We start from the raw sequence: 19,629 nt of genomic DNA, 5'->3' as shown, positions 1-19,629 counted from the left end.
ATAATATAAATCTAATTATTTTCTCTTAATAACTTTCATTTCAAATTAAAAGTTTATATTCTTTATATTCTTACAGAATATAGTTTGATCCTAAGATTACCGCTTAGTTTGACCTCATACAAACCTGTGAGCTTCTCATTTTTTGGCACCCCAAAGCTTAATTTAGCAGCTACTTTGTGTACAAAGAAAACTCTGTTTTTTGGAGGTACTGATCTGTGCTAGAAATTCTGGTGGTGGGATATAGAAAGGATCACACTCTTTTTGGAAAAGCAAGTGCTTATAAGTATCAATTAATTCTAGATTAAACCCTGGAAAAAAGATCGAGTCCCCATACTTTCACACTTTATACCTTGAGATTTGGACAGTCTTCTTACCTTCAACACACACTGTGAGTAGTAATAAGAGAAGTACTTCTGCTCTACTCATGACATCACCTGATGACATCATGCCAAAGTTGTGACAGGCACAGATGGTGCTTATCAGACTCTCCCACCTTGGCCTCAGCTCCACGTGGCAGCTTTAACCTCTTTGACCTCAAAGTCATATTCCAAAACGTCACCTTTTACTGCAAACCCTTATCAATATTCAATATATTGATCTATCAGTGGAGAGACAAGCAGTGATTCTGTCCTCTAACTTATAGCTTACGTTGCTTCTAATTGCAATCCTTGTCTCTCTTTCCCTTTACAGCAACCTTCTAGAAATTATGTCGTTATATTTTCTCTTATTTATCCCCAGACTACAGTAGCAAACTTACTTTTAAAAATTAGATTGTCTACTGGATCCATGAGCCATTTATTCTTTAACTTATCCACCCTCCTATATAACCATCTCTCTTGCGCAACTATCTTCATATTGTTCTAATTATCCTCTTTTACATCCACTTGAGCTCTCTTTAATGTTGGTGTTCCCTAAGATTTTCATCTCAGCTTTGGGCATTCCCAGGTGACTCTGTGGTAAAGAATCTGCCTGCCAAAACAGGAGACTCAGGAGACGAGGGTTCAGTCTCTGAGTGGGGAAGATATGCTGAAGGAGGGCATGGCAACCGACTCCAGTATTCTTGCCTGGAGAATCCCCATGGACACAGGAGCCTGGCAGGCTACAGTCCATGCAGTCTGCACAGTTGCAAACAGAGCAAATGAACACGTGCACAGCCTGCATGCTTTCTGTGGTCTCATCCATATCCAGGGCATAAGTAGGGTAAAAACTTCCAAATTCATAGCTTTAACTCACTATTGACCAGAGACGTATTAATCTGTCATTTGTTACATAAACGTTATTGACTGGAGAAGTTCGAATATTCACTTACAAAATAAATCACCAGCTGTAGGCATTAGTTTCTACAAAAATCACCAGGTCAATAATGTGTTTAACATGGATCCCACTCCTAATCTACTGTCAAAAAAGTAGTAACTAATCATCTCAAACTCAACGTATCTAGGACTGAATTTCTCAGCTTTCCTTCCAAATCAGCTGTTTCTTTTGCATTATACTTTTAAGAGAAAACCAGCACCATTTATCCATTCCCAAAGCCAAAAGACCACAGGGCCATCCTCGAGTGACATCTTGAATCTGTCTCTGGCCCCAGTGCTTTTGCCTTCATAAGGGCCATTATCATTAGTCTTTTGAGTCTGTCATTTAAGACTATGCCATGTTCCTTACTTTCAGGCCTTTCTGTATGCTCACTACTTAGAATGTCTTCTCTCTCCCTCTACTCCTTTGGCCTTTTTCATTGCCCCCTGAGCAAGACATCTGGGACAACAGTTTTCTAAGTGTAGTCTCTGGAGCAGTGGCAACAGCGTTGCATGGAAACTTGTTATAAGTACCAGCTTTCAAGTCTTGCCCGAGAATTAGTGAATCAAAACTCTGAGCGCAGAACCAAACAATCAATGGTTTAACAAACCCTTCAGGGAATTCTGATGCTTGCCAAAATCTGAGCACCATTGGCCTTGGCCAGGAGTTAGTAGAGTTTTTCTGTTCATTAGTGTGGTAAACATTTTAGGCTTTGAAGACCAAGAAGAAAAGTAAAGAATATGTGAGTACTACATATGGGCTTCCCAGTGGGTCAAAGAATCTACCTTCAATGCAGGAGATGCAGGAGACACAAGTTTGATCCCTGGGTCGGGAAGATCCCCTGGAGGAGGGCATGGCAACCCACTCCAGTATTCTTGCCTGGTGAATTCCATGGTCAGAAGAACCTGGCGGGCTACAGGCCATAGCGTTGCAAAGAGTCAGACACAGCTGAAAGAACCGGAAATGCATGCATGCACTTATATATATGCCAGCTACAAAAAGTTGACAGAATGTTTATTGGTGAAATTTTGAATTTCTAGACACAGAAATTTAAATTTCACATATTCATATATCATGAAAAGTTATTCTTATTTTTTTAATCCATTTAAAAATACTAAAACAGGAATTCTCTGTACCGTTTTTGCTTCTTTTCTATAAGCCTAAAATTATTTTAAAATAAAAAGCTAAATACATACATACAGTGATGTGATCCACACAAGTGAGCTGTGACTAAAAAGCACAGTGTAATATTACAAGCTCATGATTTTACAAAATGATTGATGGGACAGATTTGACCCATGGGCTGTGGTTTGCCAACTCCTGACCTGCCCTCAGCCATCATTGAATCCCACTACTCTTGTATATATCGTAGCCTTGAACATCTTGTTTACTTTTTAGTCATCTGTTTTTGAAGATCCATTTTCTCATGGATCTTCCACCAATTTATGTGATATGCTTCCTAATCTGTTTGTGCCCCTCTCTTCTTCACTACATCTTCCTCTCCTTGTGGGCTGTGATTATATCTCATTAATTTATATATTGCCAGCAGAAAATATTGTACTTGGCTCAGTAGTCACTTCTTCAGTAGGTAAGGAAAAGAATGAATATTGGGAAGCAGAGAATGCCATTTTTTCATGGACCTTCCACCACTTTATTTGATATTGTTTATAATTTTTCAATATTTGTAGGAACACTTTTATGTGTTTAATTATTTTTAGCTTAAAATTAGCCCAATGATTGAATTTATTTTATTTCTTTTCCTCTTTTAAGAACATTTCTATTTATACTCATTCCATAAGCCACACAAGCTGCAAAATAGGTGGTTTTTATCCTGGGTGCCATGTTTTCAGTTAACATTTTATGGCTTTGTGGCCAAGGAAGAAGAGGAAATGGATTTTGAGTCTCTGCCACACATGGGATTTTAACTTAACATTACTCTTATATCTGAAAAACTGCCACCAATTGTAATATTCCACTGAACTTCTTAGGCACAGCTCATTTGTGTTGATAATACCACTATATGCATTTAACTTTTTATCTTAAAGTAGTTTTAGACTTATAGAAAAGAAGCAAATGAGTGCAGAACATATACACACATTACCCTGTTTCCTCTGTTACCATTTTCTATAACCATATTAGAATTATCAAAAGTTAACATTGATATAGTGCTATTAAATAAACTACAGACTTCATTGAGGTCCAATTTTTTTTAACCATTTTGCCCTTTATCTGTTCCAAGGTCTGCTCCGCAATTCCACGTTGCATTTAGATTTTTCAGCTCCTTACTCCAGTCTATGCCTGTTGCTCATCTTTGTTTTTCATGACACTTTTGAAGAGTAATGCTTAGTTATCTTGTGAATATCTCTGAATTTCAGTTTGTCTAGTGTTTTCTCATGATTAGATTGAGATGCATTTCTGGCAAGCGTCTCAGAAAAGAATGAGGGTGTGCTTTTTTCTCCATGCATCGTGTTAGATAACTCATAATGTTGATAAATCTTATTACTGATGATGTTCATCTTTCGACTATGGTTATATCTGTTGGCCAAGCATTATATTTGATTATCCTACTTAATTTGAAATGGTCTTAAAGCACTTTGATTCTAAATCTAATATTGAGTAACATAAGGTATGATAAAGTATGATGTAAACACTTAGGAAAGAGATTTTTTGAATAAAATAAAATAATTAAACAAAAGGCTAAATAAGAATTTGCTATCCTGGAGCTATTGTTTCAGACACATGATGCTGAGAAAATAGAAATGTTCTGCCAATATTATCGAGGCATAGCAAAGTTTAAGTAGGACTGATTTCCTGTCCATACTGTGTTCACATTGAAAAAAACAAGCATGTAACAAACATTTATTTATTTACTTCGGAACTACACAATACTTTGTATCCCTTTTAGGCAGCATGAGGGAAGGAAGGAAGGAAGATCATAAAAGCAGAAGCTTGGGAGTAGATAGGGCAGTCATGGAGAAGAGTTTTGCTGGAGAGGAGCCATGGCCAGGAAACTGAGTGCAAATTCTGAGTCCCCATATCACTATTACACATTGAAATATTGAAAGAATAACAAAGACTTTCAATTTGAAGGTAAATTAAGTAAATAAAAGAATAAAATGTTCTTTTTCTACTTGTATGTTTAAGCATAACTTGTAGAGTCTTTAAGACTGATCTGTTATAAGGAAGTTGTTTATATATAAAGAGAGTTTTTGTGGACATTGCACTTGATTCTCCTTTTATTTTCTTCATCGTACATGTATTTATTGACCATCTACTCCTTGACCAGTGGGGTGCCAGGTGCTCCTTTTTACTATCAGAAAAGCAGAAAAGATTTCCTGGAGGAAAATTAGGAACATCTTATGCCCAGATACACTTTGTACAATTTCCGACTTAGCAATTTAATATCCGGTAGTTTATTTACATAGCTGTCTCTCCTCTACTTCGAACTCAAAGTTCCTGTCCTTCCATTTGATGTACCAAACATCTGCTCCTAGCATCATTCAACCCCTGGGAAGAGGAATAAGAGTTCTCAGAAGAGAGGTGTGGAGGGAAGAGTATATGCGAAGATGTGATTCTAAGAGAAAGAAGAACACTTTTGGAAGCCTCTGAACAGTTCAGTCCTGTTGGATTGGGAGGGCTGGGAATGCAGCTGGAGAGGTCACAGGGGCAGGGGAATTCATATGTGCCTTGCACACTATGCAAACAGATTTAAACTTGACCTGCAAGTGATGGAAGCCATTGATGTCAGTCATTATTACCTAATGAACTCATAGGGATGGTAGATGAATTACAGTAAGAGTGCAGCTCAGTTTCTGGATCCTTGCAGGCTTGGGCCATGCAGTCAGTAATAAGATAGAGGAGGAAGAGAGATTCTTCTCTGTTACTGAGCACAGAGCAAATTCCAGGGGAATGTTTAAATAAGCATAGTTTGCTTTGGCACACTCCGTCTCCTCTTCACCTCTTCCCGCCTCTCCCTCTAAGTGTTCTCTACTTGTAGTCCTTTTTTCCTGTCCTCATGACCTGGCCACGACACAAAGATCACCTAATGTCTTTCCTACCACAGTTCAGAGACTGTGACTTCAGCCTAAGGGATCTCTGTTGCATACTAGGAAGAAAACAATGAGAAAAGTGGGAATGGCTGAGAGTCATACTCCAAGACTTTATTTACTTTTATAAAGAGGATGCTTATAAGCCAAAGTGAACTCATAGTTGGTGAAATTTCAGGCAACGATTGTCATAAATTGGAGTAAAATATGTCTGAAAGTGAAAGGGAAGATTCCAAGGGTTTAATGAAAGTCTGGCAGATTCTAAGTTCAAATTCCCTAACCATCCTTGCTTTTCACACTTCTTTTTTTCACCTCCTACAGCTTTTCTAAAAGCATAAACTTTATTCTGTAATATTCACTTTTAACCATTCCCACCCTGCGTCAACTGTCGTATTTCTAGCTGAAATAAATTGGTTCATAAGGGACCCAGGAGTTTCAAAGGTAGCTATTGTAAGAGCAGAAAGAGCTTTTACTGAGGCACTGGTAGGGCTGGAGGGAAGTTTACAATAAGGGGTGATTAGATTACAGGAGTAGAGTCAAGCCTTCTCAGAGTGATCAGGAAGCAATTTCTACATGGAAATAAGTTGGGTAAAAAAAATGTAATTGTATGCAATTCTAAGGCACCAAATAATCTTGAATACATTTTGTTTTGCATTTTGGTGGAACAGCAATTCTCTCCATTATTGCAGAGAAGAATAAATTTAATGATTTGTCTAGAAATGTTCAATTCCAAACTTTAATTTTCATAAACTGCCTCCTGTACATTATTGGTGCAATATTCAAAACTTTTGTTATACTAAAGGTTAAGATTGTGATAACTTAATGACTTCTCCCTTATATTATCCTTTATGAACCAGTAAGTTGCATATTATTTAGCCTGCAAAATAGCATGCTAAATATCATCATGAGAAGAATATGTCTTTAGAAATTATTGATAGAATACTTATTTTAAACATAAGATAGGGAGGTATCCTGCTCAAATTTGAGAATAAACATAGATTGGTTGAATGTCAGTATAAACCAAACACTTAAGGAATATTTCTAAATAAAGTGAGTGCATGGCATTTTTATATTTACAACTAAATGAGGTGCCATTTCTGGCCTGAATCCATATCATATGTATTTTATATATTTTTTCCAAAAACAATAACATTTCTGATATATTAAGCATTTTGACAGCTATTGAAGTTGAACTATACTGATTTTCCCCTAAATATAATAAAAGGAAAGAGACAGAAGTATAGACCTTAGGAAGTGATAATTTAGTACATAATGTTTGTTTTTATAATATTGCAGAAAGTTTAATGGTCACAAAAACATTCTATCTAAACGTAAACCTGTGGTATTTTTAAAAAGTAGTTTGTCTTATAGAATTCATTGAAGGATTTACATAAATAAAATACTTTTTGAGTGCACTTCAATTAAAATAATCATTCTTATTTAGAGAATTCTGAAGCAAACAAAAGCTAAAATATTATACAGGTAGAACAGTTCAGTTCAGTCACTCAGTCATGTCCAACTCTTTGCGACCCCATGGACTGCAGCATGCAAGGCCTCCCTGTTCATCACCAACTCCCGGAGTTTACTCATGTCCATTGAGGTGGTGATGCCATCCAACTGTCTCATCCTCTGTTGTCCCCTTATCCTCCCGCCTTCAATCTTTCCCAGCATCAGGGTCTTTTCCAAGGAGTCAGTTCTTCGCATCAGGTGGCCAAAGTATTGGAGTTTCAGCTTCAACATCAGCCTTTCCAATGAATATTTGGGACTGATTTTCTTTAAGTTGGGCTGGTTGGATCTCCTTGTAGTCCAAGGGACTCTCAAGAGTCTTCTCCAATACCACAGCTCAAAAGAATCAATTACTCAGTTTTCAGCTTTCCTTATTGTCCAACTCTCACATCCATACATGCCTACTGGAAAAACCATAGCCTTGATTAGATGGACCTTTGTTGGCATAGTAATGTCTCTGCTTTATAATATGCTGTCTAGGTTGGTCATAACTTTTCTTCCAAGGAGTAAGCATCTTTTAATTTCATGGCTGAAATCACCATCTGCAGTGATTTTGGAGCCCAAATATAAATTCTGTCACTGTTTCTACTGTTTCCCCATCTATTTCCCAAGAAGTGATGGGACCAGATGCCATGATCTTCGTTTTCCGAATGTTGAGCTTTAAGCCAACCTTTTCACTCTCCTCTTTCACTTTCAGCAAGAGGCTCTTTAGTTCCTTTTCATTTTCTGCCATAAGGGTGGTGTCATCTGCATATCTGAGGTTATTGATATTTCTTCCGGCAATCTTGATTCCAACTTGTGCTTCATCCAGGTCCAGCGTTTCTCATGATGTACTCTGCATATAACTTAAATAAACAAGGTGACAATATACAGCCTTGACATACTCCTTTTCCTATTTGGAACCAGTCTGTTGTTCCATGTCCAGTTCTAACTGTTGCTTCCTGACCTGCATACAGATTTCTCAAGAGGCAGGTCAGGTGGTCTGGTATTCCCATCTCTTGAAGACTTTTCCACAGTTTATTGTGATCCACACAGTCAAAGGCTTTGGTATGTCAATAAAGCAGAAATAGATGTTTTTCTGGAACTCTCTTGCTTTTCGATGATCCAGCAAATGTTTGCAATTTGATCTCTGGTTCCTCTGCCTTTTCTAAAACCAGCTTGAACATCTGGAAGTTCACGGTTCACATATTGCTGAAGCCTGGCTTGGAGAATTTTGAGCATTACTTTACTAGCGTGTGAGATGAGTGCAATTGTGCGGTAGTTTGAGCATTCTTTGGCATTGCCTTTCTTTGGGATTGGAATGAAAACTGACCTTTTCCAGTCCTGTGGCCACTGCTGAGTTTTCCAAATTTGCTGACATATTGAGTGCAGCACTTTCACAGCATCATCTTTCAGGATTTGAAATAGCTCAACTGGAATGCCATCACCTCCACTAGCTTTGTTCATAGTGATGCTTCCTAAGGCCCACTTGACTTCACATTCCAGGATGTTTGGCTACAGGTGAGTGATCTTTTTTGTACAGTTCTTCTGTGTATTCTTGCCACCTGTTCTTAATATTGTCTGCTTCTGTTAGATCCATACCATTTCTGCCCTTTATCGAGCCCATCTTTGCATGAAATGTTCCCTTGGCATCTCTAATTTTCTTGAAGAGATCTCTAGTCTTTCCCATTCTGTTGTTTTCCTCTGTTTCTTTGCACTGATCATTGAGGAAGGCTTTCTTATCTCTCCTTGCTATCCTTTGGAATTCTGCATTCAATGGGTATATCTTTCGTTTTTTCCTTTGCTTTTTGTTTCTCTTCTTTTCACAGCTCTTTCTAAGGCCTCCTCAGATGGCCATTTTGCTTTCTTTTTTGGATTTCTTTTTCTTGGGAATGGTCTTGCTCCCTGTCTCCCATACAGTGCCACTAGCCTCTGTCTATCAGATCTAGTCTCTTAAATCTATTTCTCACTTCCACTGTATAATCATAAGGGATTTGATTTAGGTCATATCTGAATGGTCTAGTGGTTTTTCCTACTTTCTTCAATTTAAGTCTGATTTTGGCAATAAGGAGTTCATGATCTGAGCCACAGTCAGCTCCCAGTCTTGCTTTTGCTGACTGTATAGAGCTTCTCCATCTTTGGCTGCAAAGAATATAATCAATCTGATTTCAGTGTTGGCCCTCTGGTGATGTCCATGTATAGAGTCTTCTCTTGTATTGTTGGAAGAGGGTGTTTGCTATGATCAGTGTGTTCCCTTGGCAAAATTCTATTAGCCTTTGCCCTGCTTCATTCTGTATTCCAAAGCCAAATTTGCCTGTTGTCTAGGTGTTTCTTGAATTCCTATTTTTGTATTCCAGTTCCCTATAATGAAAATGGTATCTTTTTTGGGTGTTAGTTCTAGAAGGTCTTGTAAGTCTTTGTAGAACTGTTCAGCTTCTTTAGCATTATTGATCGGGGCATAGACTTGGATTACCATGATATTGAATAGTTTGCCTTGGAAACGAACAGAGATCATTCTGTCGTTTTTGAGATTGCATCCAATCAGTGCATTTTGGAGTCTTTTGTTGACCATGATGGCTACTCCATTTCTTCTTCTAAAGGATTCTTGCCCACGGTAGTAGATATAATGGTCATCTGAGTTAAATTCACCCATTCCAGTCCATTTTAGTTCCCTGATTCCTTAAATGTCGACATTCACTCTTGCCATCTTCTGTTTGACCACTTCCAATCTGCCTTGATTCATGGACCTAACATTCCAGGTTCCTATACAGTATTGCCCTTTATAGCATCAGACCTTGCATCCATCACCAGTCATATCCACAGCTGGGTGCTGTTTTTGCTTTTGCTCCATCCCTTCATTCTTTCTGGAGTTATTTCTCCACTGATCTCCAGTAGCATATTGGGCACCTATCGACCTGGGGAGTTCATCTTTCAGTGTCCTATCTTTTTGCCTTTTCATACTGTTCATGGGGTTCTCAAGGCAAGAATACTAAAGTGGTTTGCCATTCTCTTCTCCAGTGGACTACATTCTGTCAGATCTCTCCACCATGATCTGTCCGTCTTGGGTGGCCCTACAGGGCATGGCTCATAGTTTCCTTGAGTTAGACAAGGCTGTGGTCCATCTGATTAGATTGGTCAGTTTTCTGTGATTGTGGTTTTCAGTCTGTCTGCCTCTGATGGAGAAGGATAAGAGGCTTATGGAAGCTTTTTGATGGGAGAGACTGACTGAAAAGGAAACTGGGTTTTGTTCTGATGGGCAGGGCCATGCTCAGTAAATCTTTAATTCAATTTTCTGTTGATGGGTGGGGCTGTGTCCCCTCCCTGTTGTTTGACTTGAGGCCAAACTATGGTGGAGGTAATGAAGATAATGGTGACCTCCTTCAAAAGGTTCTATGCAGGCACTGCTACACTCAGTGCTCCCAACCCTTCTGCAGGCCACCACTGACCCACATCTCCACTGGAGACTGCTGGGCACTCACGGGCAAGTCTGGTCAGTTTCTTGTCGAGTCACTGCTCCTTTCTCCTGGGTCCTAGGCACAAGGTTCTGTTTGTTCCCTCCAAGAGTCTATTTCCCAGTCCTGTGCAAGTTCTGGCAGTTCTGTGGTGGGGTTAAAGGCAACCTCCCCCAAGAGGGCTTATGCCATACCCAAGTCTTTAAAAATTATAAAGTCTGCTGATATTGAAATAAATAAAAATTTAAAATGTAATCAAAATTTGTTAAGCATCAGTTTACTTTTTGAATGGTTGTTTAAAAAAAAAACTTACAGTAATTTAAGAGAAAGTGATTCACTGATGTGGATGATCAAGTCTGAGTTTTAAGGACAATTGTCACTACAAGTTTTGACTTGTAGTGTCCAGCCTTTAGAATTTTCATATTTCTTCCAAAGTTGTTCTAGTAAGGGCAATTATTTAGTTGTAGAGTTCAAACAGTATGAATTTACTTTTCACTAAACATTGATAATTGAGCTTTAAATTTTTAGCAATAAGATGATTTATGTAAGATTTTTTAAACAATTCTTTCTTAAATTATTATATAATCTAAATAGAAGTCTTTGTGAAAAGTGGGTAAAAAGATACACAATACTGGAGCAAAGGCTTAAGAAATTAAATTACTTAGCATAATTTTGTTGCTGTTCAGTCAGTAAGTCATGTCTGACTCTTTGCCATCCCCTGGACTACAACATGCCAAACTCCTTGTCTTTCACTATCTCCTGGAGTTTTCTCAGATTATGTCCATTGAGTCAGTGATGTTATCTAACCATCTCATCCTCTGCCGCCACCTTCTCCTTTGCCTTCAATCTTTCCCAGCATCAGCGTCTTTTCCAGTGAGTTGCTTCTTCACATCAGGTAGCCAAAGTATTGGAGCTTCAGTTTCAGAATTAGTCCTTTCAATGAAAACTGAGGCTTAAATTCCTTTAGGGTTGATTGGCTTAATTTTCTTGCTGTACAAGGAACTCTCAAGAGTCTTCTCCAACATCACAATTCAAAAGCTTCAGTTCTTAAGCACTCAGTCTTCTTTATGGTCCACCTCTCACATCTGTACATGAATAGTGGAAAAACCATAGATTTGACTATATGAACCTTTGAGTATACAGCAGAGTGATGTCCCTGCTTTTTAATATGCTGCCTAGGCTCAAATCATGAACTCCTTATTGCCAAATTCAGACTTAAATTGAAGAAAGTAGGGAAAACCACTAGATCATTCAGGTATGACCTAAATCAAATCCCTTGTGATTATACAATGGAAGTGAGAAATAGATTTAAGGGCCTAGATCTGATAGATAGAGTGCCTGATGAACTAGGGACTGAGGTTCGTGACATTGTACAGGAGGCAGGGATCAAGACCATCCCCATGGAAAAGAAATGCAAAAAGGCAAAATGACTGTCTGGGTAGGCCTTACAAATAGCTGTGAAAAGAAGAGAAGCGAAAAGCAAAGGAGAAAAGGAAAGATATAGGCATCTGAATGCAGAGTTCCAAAGAGTAGCAAGGACAGATAAGAAAGCCTTCCTCAGTGATCAGTGCAAAGAAATAGAGGAAAACAATAGAATGGGAAAGACTAGAGATCTCTTCAAGAAAATTAGAGATACCAAGGGACATTTCATGCAAAGATGGGCTTGATAAAGGACAGAAATGGTATGGACCTAACAGAAGCAGACGATATTAAGAAGAGGTGGCAAGAATACACAGAAGAACTATACAAAAAAGATCTTCACGACCCAGATAATCATGATGGTGGGATCACTCATCTAGAGCCAGACATCCTGGAATGTGAAGTCAAGTGGGCCTTAGGAAGCATCACTACGAACAAAGCTAGTGGAGGTGATGGAATTCCAGTTGAGCTATTTCAAATCCTGAAAGATGATGCTGTGAAAGTGCTGCACTCAATATGTCAGCAAATTTGGAAAACTCAGCAGTGGCCACAGGACTGGAAAAGGTCAGTTTTCATTCCAATCCCAAAGAAAGGCAATGCCAAAGAATGCTCAAACTACCGCACAATTGCACTCATCTCACATGCTAGTAAAGTAATGCTCAAAATTCTCCAAGCCGGTCTTTAGCAATATGTGAACCATGAACTTCCAGATGTTCAAGCTGGTTTTAGAAAAGGCAGAGGAACCAGAGATCAAATTGCCAACATCCGCTGGATCATAGAAAAAAGCAAGAGAGTTCCAAAAAATCATCCATTTCTGCTTTACTGACTATGTCAAAGCCTTTGACTGTGTGGATCACAATAAACTGTGGAAAAGTCTTCAAGAGATGGGAATACCAGACCACCTGACCTGCCTCTTGAGAAATCTGTATGCAGGTCAGGAAGCAACAGTTAGAACTGGACATGGAACAACAGACTGGTTCCAAATAGGAAAAGGGGTATGTCAAGGCTGTATATTGTCACCCTGTTTATTTAACTTATATGCAGAGTACATCACGAGAAATGCTGGGCTGGAAGAAGCACAAGCTGGAATCAAGATTGCCAGGAGAAATATCAATAACCTCAGATAGGCAGATGACACCACCCTTATGGCAGAAAGTGAAGAGGAACTAAAGAGCCTCTTGCTGAAAGTGAAAGAGGAGAGTGAAAAAGTTGGCTTAAAGCTCAACATTCAGAAAACGAAGATCATGGCATCTGGTCCCATCACTTCATGGGAAATAGATGGGGAAACAGTGGAAACAGTGTCAGACTTTATTTTTTTGGGCTCCAAAATCACTGCAGATGGTGATTGCAGCCATGAAATTAAAAGACGCTTACTCCTTGGAAGGAAAGTTATGACCAATCTAGATAGCATATTGGAAAGCAGAGACATTACTTTGCCAACAAAGGTCCGTTTAGTGAGGCTATGTTTTTTCCAGTGGTCATGTATGGATGTGAGAGTTGGACTGTGAAGACAGCTGAGTGCTGAAGAATTGATGCTTTTGAACTGTGGTGTTGGAGAAGACTCTTGAGAGTCCCTGGACTGCAAGGAGATCCAACCAGTCCATTCTGAAGAATCTCAGTCCTAGGTGTTCTTTGGAAGGAATGATGCTAAAGCTGAAACTCCAGTACTTTGGCCACCTCATGCGAAGAGCTGACTCATTGGAAAAGACTCTGATGCTGGGAGGGATTGGGGGCAGGAGGAAAAGGGGCGACAGAGGATGAGATGGCTGGATGGCATCACCAACTCGATGGACGTGAGTCTCAGTGAACTCCGGGAGTTGGTGATGGACAGGGAGGCCTGGCGTGCTGCGATTCATGGTATGCAAAGAATCAGACACAGTCGACTGAGTGACTGAAGTGAATTGAACTGAACTGAGCTTTGTCATAGTTTTCCTTCCAAGAGGCAAGTGTCTTCATTTCATGGCTGGAGTCACAGTCTGTAATAATTTTAGAGCCCAAGAAAGGAAAATCTGTCAGTGCTTCTACTTTTTCCCATTCAATTTGCCATGAAGTGATGGGACTGAATGCCATGATCTTAATTTTTTAAATGTTTAGTTTCAAGTCAGCTTTTTCACTCTCCTCTTTCACCCTCATCAAGAAGCTCTTTAGTCCCTCTTTACTTTTTGCCCTTAGATTGGTATCATCTGCATATATGAGGTTGTAGATATTTCTCCTGGCAGTGTTGATTCCAGCTTGTGATTCATCCAGCTCAGTATTTTGCATGATGTACTCTTCATATAAGTTAAATAAGCAGGGTGACAATATACAGCCTTGCCAGTTTTGAACTCCTTTCCCAAGTTTAAATGAGTCTGTTGTTCCATGTAAGGTTCAGAGTGTTGCTGTTTGACCCGCATACAGGTTTTTCAGGAGACAGGTGAGGTATTCTGGTATTCTCATCTCTTTAAAAATTTCCCACAGTTGGCTCAGCTGGTAAAGAATTTGCCTGCAGTGTGGGAGACCTGGGTTTGATCCCTGGGGTGCGAAGATCCCCTGGAGAAGGGAAAGGCTACCCACTCTAGTATTCTGGCCTGGAGAATTCCATGGACTTTACAGTCCATGGATTCGCAGAGTCAGACATGACTAAATGACTTTCACAGTTTGTTTAGATCCACACAGTCAAAGGCTTTAGAGTAGTCAGCGAAGAAGTAGTAGATTTTTTTTTTATTTTCTTGAATTCCCTTGCTTTCTCTATGATCCAGCTAATGTTGGCAATTTCATCTCTGGTTCCTCTGGTTTTTCTAAACCCAGCTTGTACAACTGGAAGTTCTCAGTTCACATACTGCTGAAGCCTATTTTGAAGGATTTTAAGCATAACTTTGATAACATGTGAAATGAGCACAATTGTACAATAGTTTGAACATTCTTTGGCATTGCCCTTCTTTGGGATTGGAATGAAAATTGACCTTTTCCAGTCCTGTGATCACTGCTGAGTTTTCCTAATTTGCTGACATATTAAGTGTAGCGCTTTAACAGCGTCATCTTTTACAATTTGAACTAGCTTAACTGGAATTCCATCACCTCCACTAGCTGGTTCATAATAATGCTTCCTGAGGCCCATTTCACACTCCAGGATATCTAGCTCAAGGTGAGTGACCACCACATTGTGGTTATCTGGGTCTTTAAGATCTTTTATGTATGTTCTTCCATGTATTCTTGCCACCTCTTCTCTTAGGTGATAATCATTTCTGTCCTTTTATCGTGGCCATCCTTGCTTGAAATATTTCCTTGATACCTCCAATTTTCTTGAAGAGATATCTCGTCTTTTCCAGTCTGTTTTACCTTCCTCTATTTCTTTGCATTTTTCATTGAAGAAGGCCTTCTTATCTCTCTTTGTTAATCTCCGGAGCTCTGCATTTAATTGAGTATATCTCTTTTTCATTGAAGAAGGCCTTCTTATCTCTCTTTGTTAATCTCCGGAGCTCTGCATTTAACTGAGTGTATCTCTTCCTTTCTCCATTATCTTTCACCTCTTTTCTTTCTTCAGCTATTTGTAAAACTTCCCAAACAACCACATGGCCTTCCTGCATTTCTCTTTCTTTGGGATGGTTTTGGTTGCTCTCTCTATATAATGTTACTAACCTCCATCCATCGTGCACTCTTTCTATGAGGTCTAATCCCTTGACTCTATTCCTCTCCTCTACTGTATAATTGTAAGCGTTTAGATATTTTTGATATAGGTCATACCTGACTGACTGGCCTAGAAGTTTTCCCTACTTTCTTCAATTTAAGCCTGAATTTTGAATAAGTAGCTCATGACCTGATCCACAGTCACCTCCAGGTCTTCTTTTTCCTGACTGTATAGACATCTCCATCTTCTGTTGCAAAGAATGTAATCAGTCTGATTCCAGTATTGACCATTTGGTGATGTTCATGTGTAGAGACATCTCTTGTGTTGTCGGAAAGGGTTTGCTATGACGAGCATGTTCTCTTGACAGAACTCTGTTAGCCTTTGCTCTGATTCATTTTGTACTCCAGGGCCAAACTTGCCTATTATTCCAGCTATCTCTAGACTTCCTACTTTTGCATTGCCTTCCCCTGTGATGAAAAATGCATCTTTTTTTGATGTTAAATCTAGAAGGTATTTTAGGTCTTCAAAGAACCAGTCAACTTCAGCTTTGGCATCGGTGGTTGGAGCATAGACTTTCATTACTGTAATGTTGAATGATTTGCCCTGGAAACGAATGAAGATCATTTTTTTTCATTTTTGAGATTGTACCCAAGTACTGGTGCAATCTTTTGTTGACTATGAGGGCTACTCCATTTCTTCTAAGGGATTCTTGCACACAGTGGTAGATACAGTAGTCATGTGAGTTGAATTCACCGATTCACACATATTTTAGTTCACTGGTTCCTAAGATGTCAGTATTCATTCACCATTGCCATCTCATTCTCGACCACAGCCGACTTACCTTGATTCATGGACCTCCCCGTCCAGATTGCTGTGCAATATTCTTTACAGCGTCAGACTTTACTTTCCCCACTGGGTGCATCCACAACTGAGTGTCATTTCTGCTTCGGCCCAGTGGCTTCATTCTTTCTGGAGCTATTCTTACTTGCCCTTCACTCTTCCCCAGTAGCGTGTAAGCACCTTCTGACCTGGGAGCTCATCTTCTGCTGTCATATCTTTTTGCCTTTTCATGCTACTCATGGGGTTCTCACTGCAACAATATTGGAGGGGTTTGCCATCCCCTCCTCGGGTCGAAATTTTTTGTCGTAAATCTTTTGTCATAACACCCAAGAAGGACTATAACCGGTCCTTCTCGGGTGCCCCTCCATGCCATAGCTCATTGCTTCATTGAGTTACTTACACAAGCCCCTTCATCATGATAAGACTGTGATCCATAAAGGGAACTTAGCATAATATTATACTTAAAAATTGTTTCATATAGCTAAATATTAGTAATCATATATATATATTCATTTTGGATCTGACTCTCCTATCTCCTTAAAGTGTGTAGAATCTAGTTACATACATTTCTTTGGGTTCTGCTTATTTCCTGAGACATTTTATGTATTGTGAGATGTTGCTTTCCAATGTTTTTGCTGTGAAAAGTTTTTGATTGCTTTAACTATTCTAACTCATTGTGTTTTAAATGTAAACTGTTTCCTACAGTCCAATATTTTATTTTACTGATTGCAAACTACCATTTTACTTAGTGAGAATGAACAAGATGTACTCTGCATCAAATTTTATATAAATTGAAACTCCGTTGAATTTTTGCCACCAATTTTATTGACTTTCAGTGTTTCTCTTTTAGGAAACAGCCATCATATAGCTGTTTAGTATTTCTTAACTTTAATTCTAGCCACCATCTTTTTTATGTGTAATAACTATTAGCAATGCATATTTCAATTGACTTCTCTTCAGTTTATAATTTTTCATTTTATCAGCATTACTATATTATAAAATATTTTTTTTCCTGTATCCTTTTGACATTTTTTGGCAATGTTAAATAGGTAAAATTGAGAAAACAATGCTTTTATCCAAAGAACCATGTATATTTCTATTGTTTTTTTATTTACACCTTATGCATCTAAGTTTATTACTATGCATAAAATAAACATACGTTTTCTTATATGAAGAATGGAAAAGATGACATACAATAAACATTTAGATAAAAATAGATATTGACAGTAAAAGTACATACAAGTTAAATGTTCATCTTTAAAGTAAAATGGCTCCTAAAAGGATAGTAAGTGATATATCAGGGAAGAAATAATGGTAGCTTAGAAAATCCTTTTAAGGACAAGCTTTCTCTAGGCAGAACTTGGATTACTCAAGAAAGGGTTAATTTATAATATGATATACTTAATTATACCCATTTTGAAACCAGAGGATTAGAGAAGAATATAAATTTTAAATAAACAGATACAATCAAAATGTAAGGATTGAAAGTTTATATTGAAGATATTCAAAGATATTGAAAATTTGAAACTGAAACATTGCTAATTAATATATAGGAAACAAAATAGGCAGGAAAAGGTAGTGACCATCCTTACAAAAGAAAAAAGAAGAAGAAAATGATGCTGGTAATTATAGACCAGTCAGCTTAACTTTGACACCAAGGCTGATACTGGAGCAAATCATCAAACAATCAATTTACAATCATCTAGAAGAGCAAAAGTTAGTGGGTAGCAACCAGCATGGTTTTGTGAAGAGCAAATTGTGCCAGGCCAATTTAATTTCCTTCTATGATAGAGTGACAGGCCATGTAGATAAGGGCAAAGTAATAGATGTAATCTATCCGGACTCCAGTAACGCTTTTGATTCCTCTCCACATGACATTCTCATCAACAAGCAAGGCAGATACGGTCTAGACCATACTTTGGTTAGTTGAGTGCACAGTTATCTGTGGATTCATACTCCGTGGTTGATTATCAGTCATCATCCATAAGGGCCCTCAGATTGGCATACAAGAAAGTTAGTATCACTATTAAGACTAGTTACATTTCCTTTGATGAAGATGGAATTAGACTGGCATAGAGGCACATTAAGCCAAATCCCTTTTATATTAATAAATATAATGATAAAAAGAAAGCACCCAAATCATCAGCATCTTATATCTCATGGGCACATCTAAAAGGTCCAGGGAATGAATGACATACAAGAGAAGCTACCAGCTTTCCTGATTATTTCAGTCATAACTATTGTTCCAAGTTATGTGAGTGTTGATGGCAGGTAACTTTTAGTATTCTATAGGCTCCCTGAGAATAAATTATCTTCTTAAACTCAATAGAAACCATACTCAAAGGAAGCAACTAAAAGAGTAGAAGAGGGCTTTTATATTAAGCAAGAAAGAATGTTGATATTAAAATGACCCAGAAATAGCTGAATAGAGCACCTTTATCATGACCTAGATCATAGATTTAAGAACATTTAGTTTACAGATCATATGATGGTGAGCAGTAAAAAAATGAAAGTTAGTAACTGTGTAGATAAGAAAAAAATTCCTAAACAATTTTGATATTTTTTGAAAATAGTCTATGGAAAAAAACAAGATAAAGGTCATGGGAATGAAACAGATAAAAGATAGGGGAAAAAAAGACTGGCCTGGCTCTTCACACTGGGAACTAGTTCCAAAATATCAGTGAGCCATACTTAGATATCTGTGAGCAGGGTCATGTGATAATACTTTAATGAATTAATAGGGGAGAGCAATGAAAGCTAAAAATTCTCCAATTTATTTGTAGAGCAGAAATAATAAAAATGAATGTTTATTAGCACACATTTTGACTGAATAGTAACATGCACTCTTTAAGGAAGGTATTTTTTTATCTGTATAAAGTGCCTCATTTAAAGCTATTTGAGTAGAAAAGGTATGTCATAGAGGAGGGAAATGTGTTTTTATTAGAACTAACATTAATGAAGACCTAGGAAAACAATGGCTTTTAAGTGATCCAGGAGTTAACCTTATTCCTTGGTTCACAGCAGATGAATTGTGAAGCCCACTAGTTAACTGCAATCTATGCTGGGTATTTATCCTGTTTCGCGGCACCATTTGGACCTTGTGATTTTATGAATAACATTCCCCTGCAGATAGTTGATTAGAGCTGCTGTTATTTTAAAAACGTTTGTATTCTGTGGATTCTCAAGAAATAACCAGCAGGGCTTTCTTAGAGATAACTCCCTTAGGATTAAATCCAAGGGAGTGGTTCTTAAACATTTTTCTTCCAGGACTCCCTGAGAGTTTCTGCCAAGAGCACTGCCCATTTCATCCCCCTTAATTGCATACAGGAAGACAGAAGAGGATATTATCATCTCGTCTTTATTTAGTCTAGGGGAACACAAGATTGCTCAGTGAATATGGTTGACGGAGAGTTGATAAGCAGTAGCGAGAGCAGAGGAGAAATGGAAGACTTTTGGAGACAGATACTGCCGTCACTGTTAACAAGTA

The 19,629-nt window shown here is 38.3% G+C and overlaps 1 protein-coding gene across 4 annotated transcripts in view; it reads left to right on the top strand.

The window, feature by feature from the left end:
* Nucleotides 1-19,629, top strand: part of ZFPM2 (zinc finger protein, FOG family member 2) — a 525,437-nt gene that overhangs the window by 183,352 nt on the left and 322,456 nt on the right. The window contains exon 1 of one of the 4 annotated variants that reach the window (XM_061439165.1): nucleotides 15,112-19,626. The exons of the other annotated variants lie outside the window; for them this stretch is intronic. Coding sequence (XP_061295149.1) covers nucleotides 19,539-19,626 — 88 coding nt within the window. The 5' untranslated portion in view covers nucleotides 15,112-19,538. Of the gene's footprint in view, nucleotides 1-15,111; nucleotides 19,627-19,629 lie in introns of those variants that run through there. 4 annotated transcript variants of the gene reach the window in all.

Source organism: Bos javanicus, chromosome 14, assembly GCF_032452875.1.
Source record: "Bos javanicus breed banteng chromosome 14, ARS-OSU_banteng_1.0, whole genome shotgun sequence".
In the NCBI taxonomy this organism is placed as follows: Eukaryota; Metazoa; Chordata; class Mammalia; order Artiodactyla; family Bovidae; genus Bos; species Bos javanicus.
Note: the sequence above shows the minus strand (reverse complement) of the source record. Positions and strands in the feature narration are given on the sequence as shown.